Source organism: Vespula vulgaris, chromosome 3 (genome assembly GCF_905475345.1).
Source record: "Vespula vulgaris chromosome 3, iyVesVulg1.1, whole genome shotgun sequence".
In the NCBI taxonomy this organism is placed as follows: domain Eukaryota; kingdom Metazoa; phylum Arthropoda; class Insecta; order Hymenoptera; family Vespidae; genus Vespula; species Vespula vulgaris.
The window spans coordinates 3,261,695-3,279,185 of record NC_066588.1 but is presented as its reverse complement, the minus strand read 5'-3'; the positions used below and the strand labels follow the sequence as shown (position 1 = coordinate 3,279,185).

Genomic DNA, 17,491 nt, shown 5'->3' with positions numbered 1-17,491 from the left:
TATTTATTCCCTTTGCTTTGATTTTTATATAATAATAGCAGTAATAGTATAAAATAATAAAGTCACCATTGGTCTGTGGATCTCTATATGCAACGATCTTTCCATTCAGTGAGACCTAGATACATGATATTCTTACGTTGTAATGTATATCATAACTATGATAGATACATAATAGATATCGATTTAATGTTTAAAAGTACAAAAGTGTGTACAATTAATAAACACTTTTTAGTAAATTTATCTATACACTATGAACGTAAGTTGATGAATAACTTTATTAAAGATCATATGTATATAATATTATATAATATTATATTATTAATATTATAATATTTTATATTGTACATCTCTTCTATAAATAATCTGAATAATTCGTATAAAAATAAAAATATTAGAGTAACAGGTTGAGTCAAAAATTTTTAAGTGATTTGAAATATTAATTAAAATTTTCAAACTAATTTTTATTTCTTCTAATTATAAAATTACAATCCTAATTACTAGCCTAAAAACGCGAAAAAAAAGTAATTGATTTTTAAAATTATTTAAACACTTTTGACTCCACCTATTGTCCTTCAGCATCCTCTTATGTTATATCTTAAATATTAATATGTTAAAACTATATTATCTTTTACAATGTCTCCGAGATGATCATAATACCAGATTTATATGCAAAATTCCTAAACTTTACCATTAATATACATATGTATATATTTATATTTTATTTAATTTTTAACTTTATAACATTCTTCCATAGCGAACCACGCTCGATTTTCTTCCACTTGACATTTCCAGTAATCTGCAAATGTATAAAATACGTAATAACAAATAAAAAAAAATAAACCGTAAATTTCAATATATAAAGACAAAAAAGAATAATTAATTCGCAATAATATTTTAATTAGATTTAATTTTTCATTTGAATTTATTTGAATTATTTTAATTCAAACATAATTATAGAAAAAAAAGATAGTGAATCGGGAAATCGAATTAAAAAAAGGAAAGAAAAAATTTTATAAAAGTTTACCTTTTAAATCATTTATAGATCCGTCGGTACCACCATACTCGATTGGTAATATATCACATTGAACTATATCGAGAAAAGTTTTCTTTCCGCGCGTATACACGTGTACTCTTCGTTTAAGTTTGTCGACCATAAAATTTTTGAATACGTTTAAGACAACATTGACATAAGTCGGTGAATTTATAAACTCTAATGCTTGTATTCTTAAAGGATAACAACCTTGCCAAGCATGAACCAACTTTTTAATAACACTTGGTGAAAATTGAATCGCATGACCAAGAGAGATACCCGCTAAATCCAAAATAGCTATTATACCATGCAACGAAGCGGATTCGTTTTCTCTTATTGCGAGATCCAAGATCATCAAAGAAGCCTAAAACAACAACAAAATAAAAATATTACATAATTTACTTAGAACTTTTTTTTCAAATTCACTAATAAGAAGTAAAATTAAATTGACTTATTTTCAAATTACATTAGAAATCATGATTTTAATTTTACCTTTAACATATCCGCTTGCTTGTGTTTATTAGGATCATGGGCGGCGATTCGAATTAAAACCACCATTCTCCCTTCATTATCTAATTTTCTCATTGGCAAAAATACTCTATAGAAAGTATATTATTATATAATATATATTATATATAATTACATAAATACGTGATTAATATAAATGCGTATAATTATAAGTATCAAATTTAATATAAAATTATTAGAATTGCCTTATCATTGGATTGAACGATTATATATCGTATATGATTACGTAAGAGAGTATGCATAATCTATTTAAATACAGGATGTGCCAAAAGTCCTTAAGTGGAACAAAAAAATTTCTAGCAGGTGTCAAAAATTGATTACTCTTTTACGAGACAATTTATGATAATTATTTTTTTCTGATTTGAAAATTTATCATAATTATTTTTTTCCTGATCTGAAAAGTCTTGAGAAAGATTCAAATTAATTTTTAAAAATTATTTAAGAACTTCTGTCCTCCATCTAGGGACTTTCAGAGCAATCCTATACATAGAATGATTAGAATTACCCTAATTCAAACATATCCTGTAATTCTACCAGAAATGGATCTTTATTTGCGTACCATTCTGGACTGTTACCTCTTTGTTCATGATAATTCCAAAACTTATATTTCGTTGTTTCAATATTAAATTTGCAAGCTCTTAAAAAACGTAGAATGAAGAAGTCGTCTGCAAAAAAAAAGAGAGAGAGAAAAAAGAAAAGAAATAAAGGAATACAAGAAAAAGCAATTTTATAAGATATAAAAAATATAGATAAAAATTAAAATATAGAAAATATAAATGTTGTACATTTTAAATTTTCTAATTTAATGTTTAATTTTTTATTAAAATATAAATTGTTATAATATTATATATATATATATATATATATATATATATATATATATACATACATACATATACATATAGATAATATAACGTATTTTTTTTTTGAAGTATCATTTTTTCATAGAAATAATACGAGTAAATAGAGATAATATAATAAATCTATAAACAAACAAATTAAAAATATAAATGCAGGAAATACAAACAAGAAATCTAAATAAATACGAAACGATTTAATCGCTTACCAGTACAAGCGTGCAGATTGTCATTTTTTAAAATCCATTCGCGTATTTCTTCGATCTTCTGCGATCTATTGTCATCTGTCTCGTTTAAATTTGCCGCTGCATAATCCCTTTCCTTTTGAGATAATTGACAAACGTAAACTTTTGAGTCTGTCATTCTATATAAGTTACAAATATAAATGCAACTTTTTTTACATATCCGTTATCTCACCAATTAAAAACTATCTTATCTTCGATTACGTGATCCTTTAGTTTTATTTTAAGAAATTGTCACTTTTTTTAATTATCTGTCATTTGTACACAAAGAGCGAAACGATTTTATTTAGGAAAATCTTCTTAACTAAAAATGATCTACAAGAGAACTGAATCGATGTAAGAACGGAATAAATCTAATGATGATCTACTGCGCCATCTGACGAAAAGATAGCGCGAATTATGATTACAATGACTTGACAAAGAAAAATGATTTTTAATCTTGCGAGAATAATTTTTATTATCATTAATTATTACTTATCGAATAAATTTTTTTTTATTCGACCCACATAATTACATGACTGCGACAAATTTTCGTTTAAACAGAGAAGAACAACAATAAACGAACGACCTTCGGAAATTTCTATTCAATTGACATTGATAATTATCGAGACTATTCTTTTATCGTGGAAGATAAAAGAAATGAAATATCTCATACGATAGTGTAAGATACTACTTATTAAATCGTATGACATTAACTTATAATATATAAAATAAATGTAACGAAAAAAGATAAAAGAAACGGATTTTGTAACTTATACCTTAATTTTTGTATGTATATTATAAAAAATTATATGTTTAATAATTTATTTCAAATATTCCTCTCAATACAAAGTTAATAAAACCTTACAAGTAATCTTTAGAATCTTTTAGAATTGCATTGTTTTATATACTGATCTCTTGAGAATATTAAACATAACGACATATATAAATAATTAAATTAATTTAGTGCTGTACTACACTGTTGTACAAATATTTCTTTTCTACTATGAACAATAAACTACTACTACTCGTATGAATAACAAAAACGTGATATTAATCTATTGTACAAATGTTATACAGTCATATATTTAAAGGTAATTGTTAATTTGTAAAATATATCATACTTGTTAATGTTTAATGCAAAAATACGTAATATACAATTCCATTGTAATAAGATTACAAAATTGTTCTCTTCATTGTTTTTAACTCTATAACTGGAAAGCACTATGGTAGCGGTAAAAAAAAACAAAAGATAATAAAACGTGTTGGTATGTGTTATATATATATATATGTATGTATGTATGTATGATGTGTGTATATATATATATATGCAGTTGTAGTAATCGTACAAGAAACACATTATTATAATTGAAATGAAAACAACGTTCCAAAAATATGAATTCATCATTTTCCTTTCATTGGCTTTACATATTGATTTACTGCATTTATATTTTGTCCTTTAATTATTAATTTGCCAATAGTCGTATATACAGTTGTAAATATACCCACACATATATAGTTTTCTTTCTTAATACTGATCTGTTAAAACAAATGCATATTTATGTTACAAAATATTTAAAAGGAAGCGTCTGAAACCTAAAAAAAAAGAAAGTGTTTTGTAAATAGAAGTGGAATGAACAGAGAAATAAAAAATTATTTGATTATTTGTGCAAAGATAAATCTACTCTATATATATAAATGTAGATTATACTTTTTAATGGAATGAAAAAATTTATATTCTGATTAATAATAATATTCCACGGCAAATATAGAAAATTCTATACGCATATACACATACGTGTACGTGTACGTATTTATATATGTATATATGTATATATATATGATACATAAATTCATACAATACGTACAAATTTATCCTCTGAAGTAATCTTTATATAAATATTATTGCAAAGAGATCTTTTTACACGACACCAAATATAAAGAAGTGTTATTTTATATTCATTGTTATATAAACCTTTATAAAACATATGAATATATTATTGAAGTACTTTAAATTAATAAAAGTACAAAAAAGTAATTAGTATTAGTGGCAATAGGTCCCTATGCATGATACTGCCATGATTGTGTTATCCCTTACTATTAAATCATTCTGAAAAAATAAATTATTTCTTAGATTAGTTTAGTATCGACATATGTCAGTTGACATATTATTTTATGTCAAATTACGATAATCAATTCATATCGCTTTTTAACAATTCAATATATATTAACATGTATGTTAAAAACCATTTAGTTTATGAAATATAAATTATACATACATAGTATTTACTTGTAAAACTATTCCCAGATTTTTGAATGTTTTATGATATAAAACCATATAAATTCTCATTTTATGAATCAATTGAATTCTCTTGTTCTACCTTCTTTACCACATCATTATTATATGTAGAAGAAAGTACATTACTGACAATTTCTTGATAATATTCCCCAAACACACTTCTGTTATGAGAAACGAGTATTAAAAATTGTGCTGCTATAGCTGTTAATTCTTCTTGTAGAGATGAAAGACCAATTGGTACTTGCTGAGGAATAGCACTCTGAGATTGTATAATTCTTTGCAAAAATTGTCTAATTCTCAAATCTATGAAAATGTATATGGAAACAATTAATAATTTAATACATTAAAAAAGAATATATTATTAGATAAAACATTTTGTTGTACTTACTAACAAGGCTTCTAATCTTATGATCCGGTTTAATCAAATCTGTTATTTGCCCCTCCAATGATGTTTCTAAATCAGTTGATAAATTTCCAGCACCAATTTCTTCTAATGTTGCCTTAAGGTCTTTTATCACTTGCAAAACAATATTTGGCATTACCTTTTCTAAATCCCTATACATGAAACATGCACATGTACACATACAAAATGATATATTATACATGAAAAGCAATCGTGAAACTTACTTGTTTGAATGTACCGAATCTAATAACACTGTTAAATCCTCTTTTAGACTAATTTTGAACTTAGCAACACCTTGTATTGATGCACCAACGGTATTATTTGTTAACAATAATATAGAACCAATTATACTCAATCTGCTGGTCTTATCGCGTAATTCTACCAATCTACCTTGATCAAGCATCAAAGTCTGCAAGAAATATTATATTGAAGAATTTAATTGCAATGTTTATTATATATATGTGTATTCATATATGTGTATTCACTTCTGCATCTGGATTAAAATCCCATTCCAGGAGATCAAGGTAAGCTTCAGTTAAGAGACGATGTGTAATGTGTCTCACAGGATTATCATGACTAGAAGCATTTGCAATTTCTTCTTCATTAAGATGTTTCAACAACCATTTTTTAGTATAATGCAAACCATCTGTATTAATTTTTAGAAACTCTGCAAACTTAGCCTTTTCATATTCAATACTTGAGGCAACAATACTTGGTCTCATCATAGTTATAGTAAAGTTTGCTAAATCCAATCTCATCAATTGTAAAGCTTCCATTATGCCTTTGAATGTTTCAATAACATCTTCTTTTTCTTTCAGTTCTTGTATTTTTTCATCTCTAACTGGTGCACAAACTTTGCCCATAATAGAAATAATATAATTTGCGTAATGGCGAAAATCTAATACACCTTTTTCCGCTTGCTGTTGAATCAAATCAATATCAAGAACTTCTTTAATATTCTCTTTAATTTTTGAATGATGTGATAATACAAGTTCATCCAGTGTCTACAAAAAAAAGAAATGCTTGATATCAGATTACATACATTGTAATAATATGATGTGAACTTCTAATTTAATTACATCTTTAATTTCTTTCAATAAAATAAAAGCCTGTGTATAAATCGGGGGATCTTCATCCAATTGTTCTGCCAACAAATTCCAAAAAGCCTTATGCATTATTTCTTTAACTTTTCTATGAAAAGTACCATCATCTGGTTCCAATTTTTGTAATTGAAAATTTTTATCCACCGCAATTTCATGTGCCAAAGCCATATTTGTCATTCCATTTGCAGCTCTTATAATTTCTTCATGAGACACAAACTTCGGTGGAGACGCTCCAGTCCATCCGCTTATCATATTTTGTATACCTTGTCTATTTTATATGTGTTAATAAAAGAAAATTCAATATACAAAAAAACAATATATTCAATGTTATTCACTAAAATATTCAAATTTCTTTATTAAAATGCATATATAAAAAATATCTTACTGTTTTGCATGATTATCATCTTCTATTTGGCGAGATGAAGTTGGACATTCGATAGGAATGTTAAGCTTATCAACATTGGACTTTGCCTCATCATTTTTCTTTTCATCTCTATAAATCAAAATATTAGAATAATCAATACTATATTAATATAATGTAATTTGTAAAATTATTAAATCTTTTCCAAAAGAGCATTGTTCCTTATTTTTATACATTAATAAAATGATTTATTTAAGATATAATAAAGAAAATTTATAAAACATACTTGTCAGACATGATGACTAGAATGAATATCTTTTATTCCTATGTTTATATAGAGTTCACTTGCTATGACATGATCTGCTCTCAAAAGCAGCTGCTAGTTGACTGTTTTGGCTCCTGAAGAGAAGGAGGTCAAATACTGTCTATAAAAAGAACATCTATAATGCTGTAACCGTCCTGTAAATACTTTCAAGACTTCTTTTGTTACTCTTTATCAAATCCTGGATTAACATTTATCTAATTAATCTTCTTTATATGATAATATAAACAAAATCTTTGACAAAAAATACTACTATATATAAATATATATTTACTCTTTGTTTCATGGTTAAATCATTGCAATTATTTCTATATGAATAAAAAATATGACAAAATCAAGGCATCTTAAAAAATTAGTAATTGATATCTTTGTATAGTTAGTAGGGAGATCATTTTTATATAAATATTTTATATATTAACAAAAATAAGAAACAAAAAACTAACCCTAATATCATTAATAAATATGTAAATTATTATTGTTATTATTAAAACAAACTATCATTGATATGACGTCATTTCCTCAAGATAAGATATTTTTATATATTGCAAAGATAAATATATATATGTATCTGTAAAAATTACCTCTTTTGTATATATGATTCACAAAAATATTGAGCTGTTCCTCTTTTCTAATATTGACAAGTAGATCGATACTTGAAATTTTTTAACAAAAATTTACAATATATATACATATATATATATATATATGTATATATGTATATGTATACGTATGTATGATATATAAATCGAAACATTCACTGTATGACAATTTAATCACAACAGGAACAGCTGTATTTACAAATGTGATTTACATAACTTTGGTAAGATTGACGTTGATAAGAATGAAGTTTGTCAAAAGTTAACAATCGTAAAGCGCACTCTATAATTGTTTACCGCCAAAAGTTTTGAATATTACGAAAGATAGTTTAAGACATTAAAAAAATATTCGATAAAAGATTATATGGAATCTAATATTCGTTTATTTTTTAAATTCAACTAGTCAGAGAAAGGAAAAAAATAAAGAAGAAAACAGATTTAAGAAATGACGCGTATTAACACAATTTAAAAATATCGAAGTGGACAGACGACATTGATTCGCCGTAAAAGGAATGCTGATTCATATTGACTACCTTAAGGATACCTGTGAAGGTCATACGAATTTCACGTAAATCTGTATGCCTCTTTGTTCTCTATTAACCGATAAAAGATAGAGGAGAAAACCGGTATTCCCAAGGTTAAAGTCTGATAACCCTTGATTGTCAAATAATGCGATTGATGTTTTATTATAATTTTATGATAATCAAAATAAGTTTAATGAAAAAAATGAAATAAAATAAAATTTGTTAGAATAACAATATATGTCAAGTAGATAATTAAATCTCGTAACGATTTCGTTTACCTATTTTAATCGGAATAAGATTAATAGAAAAAAAAATTGTTAAAATAGTTACGCACATATATATACGCGTCAAGTAAATAATTACATCTTGTAACAGTTTAATTTATTAAATATTAATATAATATAAATATATATATCGTGTTTAAAATCTTTTTAAATAATCATAAAAAATATTGGTAAAGGATATACGTACGTATGAATATAATTTGAAACAATCGATATTCCGTTGATATTTATCGCATATACGTATATACATATATCGCGATCGTCACGATAAAAGTATATCGCTTGGCACCGCCTGTCATTCGTTCCTATATTCCGTATGCTCCCTTAAATAGGTGTTTTTATATCAAATTCATGCGCATTCGTTTGACTTTGTGGATCAATTTATAAGGATAAATCATTTCAATCAAACCGATATAAAAGCCGTAAATGGCTATGATAATAGGATAATCGAGCTTCAGGTGATGGAGTGTATAGTATTAAATTCATCGTTAATCTCGCGCAAGAAGAAAAAATCGGTCAACGACTTTCAGTCGGCGTGCATACGGTGAGAAGAACTGAACACACGCGCCATCACTATATTATTGCGTAAGGCCAAAATTGGCCCATCAAAAATGTTAAGCTGTGGTAGAGTTATTGAACAATTGTCGAAAGTAACAAGGCACGCACATGTTAATCATTCCTATCGAGCTTTAAAATATGTTGGTAGGTATTTTATTATGTACTTCGAAAGAAATTTCGTTAATCGCTATCATCAACCCCTCGTTCGGTGCGTGTAACCTTTCTTCGATTTAGATTGAAATATTTATAAAAATCGATCGTTCTATTATCTTTTCTCGATTAATTCGTCGATTGTGAATTAGTATATAATTACTTTTATCTATCTATTATTTATATTAATCATCTTAAGTTGATATAGTGTTTACCGTTTACATGTGATGCTTCTACTCTGAAGTGTGCCATGGGTAACATAACCTCAATTTATTCTTGTTAACAAATTTTTTTAACTATATTCTATATATATACTTGTATCTTTCAAATGTAGTAAAATTCCATATACATTTTTTTTATCTCTGGTTTTGTATTGCTCTTTGTATACTATCGATCGGAGTACCAACATTACTTTTAATTTTCTAGGCATTTTCAGTGTTAATAGATTGTGGTATAGTAATAATGCAAATAATAAGAAGCCATATAAGCCACCGGGTACTACGATAAAACCGGAGGAATGTGTACCAGAGTTTAGATATTCTAATCCAAAGAGACCACTTCCAGCTTGTGAAGCTCAACGTGGTGGTACTTGCCCACCTACTTGTAGACCAGATTATACCCAAGAAGATGGTAACGGGAAGAATGGTAAATTTCCAAATTGGAAACATTTACTGGCCACCTTGATCATAGCAGGAGTGACTATATATGCGGTATAATATTACATAAAATTTCGTATTTTTGATAATATAGCAGTACCGTATTAAATTAAATTTTTCATTATAGATATCTTCTACAGAATGGTTTACGGATAAATTTGGTTCACAGCCTGACACAAAAAGTAATAATTGCTTGTCATATTTGTTCAGTCATTTTATATATATTTATATATTTTATAATCATAAAATTTAAATCATTTTTTATATTTTCAGAAAAAAAAGATACAGTGAAAAGAGATAAAAGATCAAAGGGTGTAGTAAAATCTCCAGCTGTATCCAAAGTAATACCTCAAGAAGTACCTTACTTATTAATAGGTGGAGGAACTGCTGCATTTTCAGCATTTAGGTCAATTAAATCTAGGGATCCCAAAGCTAAGGTATGTACTGTAGTAAGAGTATATATTTTGAGCAATAATAAACTAGCTTTTTTTAGGTTTTAGTAATAAGTGAGGAAGAAAGTTTCCCATATATGAGGCCTCCATTGTCTAAAGAACTATGGTATAATACAGATAGGGCAACAAGTGCAAAATTGAATTTTAAACAGTGGAATGGAACACAAAGGAGGTAAGATTAGAATTAATATTATATACATACCTATATATAGCTATAAAAATAATATTATAAACATGTATATAAGAGATCCCAATTTTGTTGAATTGTATTAATTTCTTTTATAGTCTTTTTTATGAACCACGTGAATTTTATACGAATGTTGACAAGTTAATGGAATTAGACAAGGGTGGAGTAGCTGTAGCAACAGGTTGGAAAGTAACCAAAATTGATGCTACAAATAAGATTGCTGTGCTTGATGATGGTTATGAAATCAAGTATGACAAGTGTCTTATAGCAACAGGTAAATTTTTCTTATACCTAATAAAAAAAATTTTAATAACTACTTTCAATTCGTATTTATTTTAAGGTGCTTCGCCTAACAATCTTCCTATATTTGAATCTGCTCAGGATGAAGTAAAAGATAAAATTATAGCTTATAGAACAGAACAAGATTTTCTTGAATTAGAAGAAAATCTTCACAATCCTAATTGTAAAAATATAGTTATTATTGGAGGTGGTTTTCTTGGCTCTGAGCTAGCTTGTTCTCTTGCAAGAAATTGTATGTACTGTATTTATACTTATGCATCTTGTTTTATACATATATTTATAAATTAATTTTTATATGAAATAGATCAAGATAAAAAGATTATCCAAATTTACAAGGAAAATTATATTATGGCTCAAGTATTACCTGAGTATTTGAGTGAATGGACAACAAAAAAAGCTATGGCAGAAGGGGTAAATTGTATACCAAATATAGAGGTTGCAGATTTTTCGTACAAAAATGAGAAACTCAGTCTTATCCTATCTGATGGCAATGTAGTAAGTAATATATATTACAGTAATATTTTAATATAAAAATAAAACATATTAAAGAAAAATAATTTGTCTTGTTTAGAATGCTTATCTTATATGAAATATATGAATAACAATAAATATTATAATTGTGTAAAGATTGATGCAGATCAAGTAATAGTAGGTATAGGAGTTGAAGCAAATACAGATTTGGCAACATCTTCAGAATTAGAAGTACATCCTATTGTAGGAGGTTTTCTTGTTAATGCCGAATTAGAAGCAAGAAGTAATCTTTGGGTTGCTGGAGATGCTGCATGCTTTTATGATGTTAGATTGGGTAGACGAAGAGTAGAACACCATGACCATGCCGTAATTTCGGGTAGATTAGCTGGAGAAAATATGACTGGTGCAGGTAATCTAATTAGCATGAATCAAAATACCAAGAAAAAAAAATAATGTAAGCACATAAATTTATGTTTACTTTTATATATATATATATATATAGGAAAACCTTATTTGCATCAGTCTATGTTCTGGTCTGATCTAGGACCAGAGGTTGGATATGAAGCAATCGGTATTATAGATTCATCTTTACCAACTGTAGGAGTATTTGCAAAAGCAACAGAAGCGGATACACCAAAAGCAGCTCTTACTGAACCCACAGATGAAGAGGTATAAGATATTTTTGAAGCAAAGGTATTAAGGAGATTTATAACATTTTTTTTTGTTTTTCTATTATATAGAGAGCTACAACACAGACAGAAACAGAAAATACAGAAAAAACAAATTCGCAAAATGATATAGAATCTTTAAATTCAAAAAATGAGAATAAAAACATGGAAAAGGAATCTAAAAAACATAGTGACTTTGAAAAAGGTGTTATATTCTATTTACGAGATGATGTTGTGGTTGGCATTTTACTTTGGAATATATTTCATCGTATGTCCATAGCTAGACAGGTATAAAGTTTATTTTTTCATAGAAAATTATAGTATATCATATGTATATGATTTTTCTATGTTAGTTGATCAAATATGAAATTGAAAAAAAGAATAATGTGAAAAAAATTTTTAAGTTCTTCATTTAAAGTACTTATAAGTATTATGAATATTGATTATAAACATTGTGCTTTTATTATTGCTGTAGGTATTGGCAAGAGGTACAAAATACGATGATCTAAATGAAGTAGCGAAACTATTTTCTATTCATGATGACTAATAACATTGACTGCAGTGTGTGGTATGTGTATGACAATATTTTAAAGTCACTGTGCTGTACATAATTGAAATGTTTATATAAAAGTCTCTAAGCAATGTCACATTATATATCTGAGTTTAGAATGTATGGTATGTACAAATATCAGTGATATTCCATAGTATACATTGAGCATTGTTAGAAGCAGTCTATGAAAGCATTTATGAAATACTCATGTGATTATTGTTATTATTATCAATTAAACATGGGTCTTAGCAAGTAAAATAAGTTGAATAAGAAACGTATTGTACAGGATATTAATAATTGCTTAATAACATTGATAAACAATTTTGTTAAAGCATTTTGTTTTACGAAAATGGTTATCTGTTTTTATGAAAGCAATCACACATTATTTATATAAACATTATATGCTTTGCAAAGAAAAATTTATACTGTTTATGCGAATGTAATTAGTTCCTTTTTTTTTCATTTTCTTATTGTACATGTACGCACAGAAATCCTTTATAAAAATTCTTTGCTGTTTTTCATGAAAACATTTATATGATACTACCTTTAAAAAATTCTTTCTTACAATACATCTGTATATGAATAATGAATCTGTTTTTTTGTTTAATATCTTCTTCCAGTTTATGTCATTTATTTTACAGTATTGTTTTCATCACTGGAATATAATTTTCTTGCAGTCATTATAGGTAATATTTTATTTCCATATCTCTTAGCTAATTTATCCATGAATATGATGTAATCATGACAGCGATAGTCATGTAGTACCTACAAGTATACATTTAAATGTAATTATAATTCTAACAAACTTACATTACAAAGAATAAAATTTACCATATATTCTGGCCACATTTTTCCCTTTGTAATATCTTGTATAAACGTTGTTCTGCAGTGATAGATTAAAGATGCACAATAATATATTATATAATCAGGTGAATATAGAATAGAAATAGCAAAAAAATGTTTTATTTCTTGCCATGACAATATGCCCCAAAAACTTTGAGTCAATATTGTTGTACATAACATCCACCAATCAATACCACAAGTGTTCTGTTTTACAGTAAAATTTTTAATTATTAATTAATATCATTTTATATATATCTAATAAAATAAGTTATTATATATTCTTAATGTACCTTTAATGCATATGCTACGTTCGGTATTTCGCTCTGAATTATACTTTCTAAGTATTGTGCAAATATTAATTGGGTTGAGCATTCTTCATTATTACTTTTGTCAAGAGTTTTACCCAAAATAGGCCATATAAACAAAATACACGGAAAACAAATCAATTTTTTAATAAATATTATGCATCTGAAATATTTCATATATTAATACATCATTATTTGGTATTAAAAGGTCAATGATGACAATGAAATAAAGACATAATAGTAATATTGTGATGACTAAGTTTTCAATCTGAGACCTGCTAATGATGATTCTTGACTAGCTGGAGTTACCCTAAATCTTTATTAATGAGATACTAGGCAACATTATCTTTTAATTATGTAAATAGTAATTTACAAATAAATATATTATAATACTACTCTTTCAGAATATGATAAGTAGTATTATAAGTTATTGTAAAATACTACTTACAGTGATAAGAAACATAATTGTTGCTAAGAAGGGTGTATTCGCGGTCAACTGAGGCATATACACATGATATAAAATTTATCAAAATTTAAGATATCTTACTTGTCCATATCTCCTTCACAAATACAAAACACAGTTGATAAAAACCAGTCAAAACCTTCGAATTTATTAGGCTTTTGATATTTTATAAATATACTTGAAGCTTGCAAGAACTGTTTAAATGTTTCTTTTTTTGTCTTTGAATCTTGAAGAAGTCCATTTAACTCAGCATACTGCAAAACCAAGTCAATTCCATGTAATTCTTCTGAAAAGAAAAAGTCTGCATTGTACACAAAATTTTCTGGCCATTCAAAGTGATCTGCCCATTCTGCAGTTGGAATAGCTTGCCACATTTGATCTAGTAAAGTAATCAAAACTGTATTCTAAAAAAAAAAGATTAATTATATAAAAATTACAAGCAATATAAATAGATTTATATATTTTTTGTTATCGTTTAAACAAATCATTTATACTTTTATTGAAGTTCTAGAATTTATATATGCATTCCTGATTTGTAGTATCCAGCTAGTATCTAATAATCCAGGCTTATTTTCACATAATATATCTTCTAATTCAGAATCAGATTTTATCTCATAGAAAAGTGCTATTTCTGTGGCAATGTTAGGTGGTGGTAATGTTGAGAACAATTCATATTCTTCTGGTTCAAATGTATTATTTGTATCTTCATATTCATTTAATGATACTTTGTTAGGATATTTGTGCTTGATATAATATGAATTAGATAAAATTTTATGTCTGAGTAAACTAGATTCATCTATTATGTATTCTTCTCTTACTTCCTCGTCGGCTTGGAAATCAAATAAGCAATAGTTTTGTAAATTCAATAATTCATTCTATAAAAAAAATTTATTCTTATATATTAAAATAATATAAATTCATGTACAAGATTCTCGCTATATATCATAACTTGTTACCTGAAAATTTAATTTTTCTATCAAGTAGATATAAATGTCTAGATTCCAAATAATTGTGTTTAATGATAAAAGTCCTAAATAATGATATATAGAATCAAATTTGATTGAACATTGCATTAATTCAGTCAAATTGTAAGGAATTTCATTTTCATCATTGTTTCCAAATTCATTAGCACTTGTTATAAATGCAGTAAAACCTGTTATGATAAAAATATAATGTTGATTATACATATGAATTTATTAATATCAGATCTTATTAATTTTTTGTTTTATTTATACATTTAAAGTTGAGAGAAAATAGAGCAATAATGTGTAAAAATTTGTCCACAATTGAATTCTCCCATGGATCATAAAAACAATGTGGATCTTCCAATGTTTTACACGTTTCTATTAACAATGTAGATAAAATATGTGGAGCTAAATCTTCGAGAACTTCACGTCCTAACTTAAAATATCCAGCAGATGATATGAAGCTCACAACTTCTGTGGATGTCCACGAATTTCTTAATGGTGCAATAGATCCACGTATTAATTCATGAAATACTAAAGATTCGCGTGTTAAATCTTGTAAACCAAATGGTATTGATACAATTTTAAGTATCATTTTTTTAATTATACTAAAATATAAAAAAATCTATGTTTCAAATAATAATTACGTATTTATTAACTTATTTGTATTTATATCAAATAATTATAAGCTCTGATACTTACTTGTCTAAATATTGAGCTTTATTTCCATTTTCAATGAAATATTTATCTAGTTTACTGTAAAAGTATGACACAGCAGGATAAAATTGATTTTGCATCACATCTTGTACAATTTCATAAACATTAAATATATTAAATAATTTCGTTATAACTTTAGATAAGTTACAGATATATTCAGTATTCATAATAGAGAAGGGCTGTTTCAAAACATTAGATATGTGCTGTATAATAATCATTGCTGTACAATTTGGTTTTGATTCTTGAGATTTTATTAGTACTTCTGAACCGTCCACAGTATCCAACATATGCATTATTACATATAGTATATGAGGCCAAATTCTTAAATCATTTTCAGAAGTATTATTTAAAGAATATAATGCGGCATCATAAAAATCGGTATCATACGAAATTATAGGTCTATTTAATACATTTTGCAATGCCTGACACATAATATTGTAAATACCATTTGTTATCTCAGAGGATGATAATTCATTCAGTGTATTTATTAATGTAATTAAAAATTTAGTTATAGAAAATGGAATGTCTAATGAAATCTCTGAAAGTAATTTGCGACCTGCTTCATAACTACATAACTGTGATATAAAGTTTAAACAGTGAAGATAAGTAATTATTTCTATTGTCTCTCCAGAAATACATGCTTCTATGGGTTCATCGCAAATAGAAATAGATGTGTATATAGGTGATTTCTTCAAGCCTTTCTCAATGCATTGTATTGCATATTGAACTAAACTTGGTGATTTAGATAATATAGAAATAAATGTTTTTCTAGTAGCAAAACTGTGAGTCCATCTTTTACTCCAGTCAGCCTGTGGATCCAATGCAGCAACAATATTTAATGTAGACAATGTTTTGATTTGCATTGAATTACCAAACATATGAATACTTAAAAATATTATGAATTGTTCTATTATTTCTTCTGTAGTTTTGTCAATATTTCTTATACTCTTTAACAATTCTTCTTGATAATGTATTATCAAGTACATAATGCGAATTATTTTTTCATGTAAAAAAAATTTAAAATTAATTCCAGATATTAATGAAGGTAACACCTCGTGTACTTTTTGTGTATGATACTGAGCATTAAAAGCACTCAATACATTGGTATACGCATCATATGCCTTTGGACAACTTAATAACCTGGCATAGACTTGTAAGCTAACTTCAAATATAGCTCGATTTTCACCCATGAGACCATCTTTTAAAGTATTTTGAAGGATATCCCACTGCGAGATAGTTGTTATATTTGTCAAATCACTTTTTAATAATATCTCATAGCCTGCTAATCTTACATGTACAGGTTTATCAGAACTTATTTTATCTATAATATAATTGTATTGATCTTCAATGTTTTTTGGAGAATTCCATTCTTCTACAGTTAAATCACTCACAAAAGAGGCAGATGACCGAGGATGAGATTCCATTGTTGCAATATTATCAGATTTTGAATCTGAATTGTGTTCAATAATTGCCATTTTCATAGAATTCATTAAAACTTGCATTTCTTTAGAATGTATAATTCTATGAGCAATTTCTGAAGAATCTTGATTTTCCTCTAAATTATCCTTAATTACATTGTCAAATTCCTTTCTTATACACTTCTTTATCCATTTGTTAATATTTGGCGACATCGTTCGTTCATCCATTAATATAGATTCACATGAATTTCTTTTATATT

The 17,491-nt window shown here is 26.6% G+C and overlaps 4 protein-coding genes across 7 annotated transcripts; 1 reads left to right on the top strand and 3 right to left on the bottom strand.

Annotated features, from left to right (window-relative positions):
- Nucleotides 1-257: 257 nt before the first annotated feature.
- On the bottom strand, nt 258-3,797 carry LOC127062435 (retinol-binding protein pinta-like). The gene is made up of 5 exons (XM_050990655.1): nt 2,625-3,797; nt 2,064-2,223; nt 1,523-1,628; nt 1,025-1,394; nt 258-796 (listed from the first exon to the last, which is right to left on the bottom strand). Exons 1-5 carry the CDS (start codon nt 2,776-2,778, stop codon nt 723-725), a joined length of 864 nt encoding a protein of 287 aa, XP_050846612.1. The 5' UTR covers nt 2,779-3,797; the 3' UTR covers nt 258-722.
- A 777-nt stretch (nt 3,798-4,574) lies between these two features.
- On the bottom strand, nt 4,575-8,854 carry LOC127062432 (T-complex protein 11-like protein 1). 3 transcript variants are annotated; one of them, XM_050990652.1, is made up of 9 exons: nt 8,716-8,854; nt 7,089-7,227; nt 6,827-6,934; nt 6,418-6,709; nt 5,824-6,342; nt 5,563-5,747; nt 5,324-5,490; nt 4,916-5,238; nt 4,575-4,746 (listed from the first exon to the last, which is right to left on the bottom strand). In XM_050990652.1, exons 2-8 carry the CDS (start codon nt 7,097-7,099, stop codon nt 4,988-4,990), a joined length of 1,533 nt encoding a protein of 510 aa, XP_050846609.1. In that variant the 5' UTR covers nt 7,100-7,227; nt 8,716-8,854; the 3' UTR covers nt 4,575-4,746; nt 4,916-4,987. The 3 variants fall into 3 exon arrangements, with proteins under 3 accessions (XP_050846609.1, XP_050846608.1, XP_050846610.1); XM_050990651.1 differs by lacking the exon at nt 8,716-8,854 and adding an exon at nt 7,706-7,962; XM_050990653.1 differs by lacking the exon at nt 8,716-8,854 and adding an exon at nt 7,706-7,962 and having other exon boundaries at nt 4,927-5,238.
- Nucleotides 8,855-8,897: 43 nt separating this feature from the next.
- Nucleotides 8,898-13,355, top strand: LOC127062431 (apoptosis-inducing factor 1, mitochondrial). 2 transcript variants are annotated; one of them, XM_050990649.1, is made up of 12 exons: nt 8,898-9,230; nt 9,663-9,946; nt 10,020-10,074; nt 10,166-10,329; nt 10,386-10,516; nt 10,630-10,805; nt 10,872-11,063; nt 11,136-11,326; nt 11,459-11,711; nt 11,805-11,971; nt 12,043-12,258; nt 12,446-13,355. In XM_050990649.1, exons 1-12 carry the CDS (start codon nt 9,140-9,142, stop codon nt 12,515-12,517), a joined length of 1,992 nt encoding a protein of 663 aa, XP_050846606.1. In that variant the 5' UTR covers nt 8,898-9,139; the 3' UTR covers nt 12,518-13,355. The 2 variants fall into 2 exon arrangements, with proteins under 2 accessions (XP_050846606.1, XP_050846607.1); XM_050990650.1 differs by lacking the exon at nt 8,898-9,230 and having other exon boundaries at nt 9,716-9,881.
- On the bottom strand, nt 13,140-17,459 carry LOC127062428 (protein broad-minded-like). Its single transcript, XM_050990642.1, has 8 exons — nt 15,799-17,459; nt 15,367-15,704; nt 15,088-15,284; nt 14,626-15,006; nt 14,216-14,535; nt 13,654-13,831; nt 13,352-13,567; nt 13,140-13,285 (listed from the first exon to the last, which is right to left on the bottom strand). The coding sequence occupies exons 1-8, from the start codon at nt 17,457-17,459 to the stop codon at nt 13,151-13,153; spliced, it is 3,426 nt and encodes a 1,141-aa protein (XP_050846599.1). The 3' UTR covers nt 13,140-13,150.
- Between the last annotated feature and the right edge of the window lie 32 nt (nt 17,460-17,491).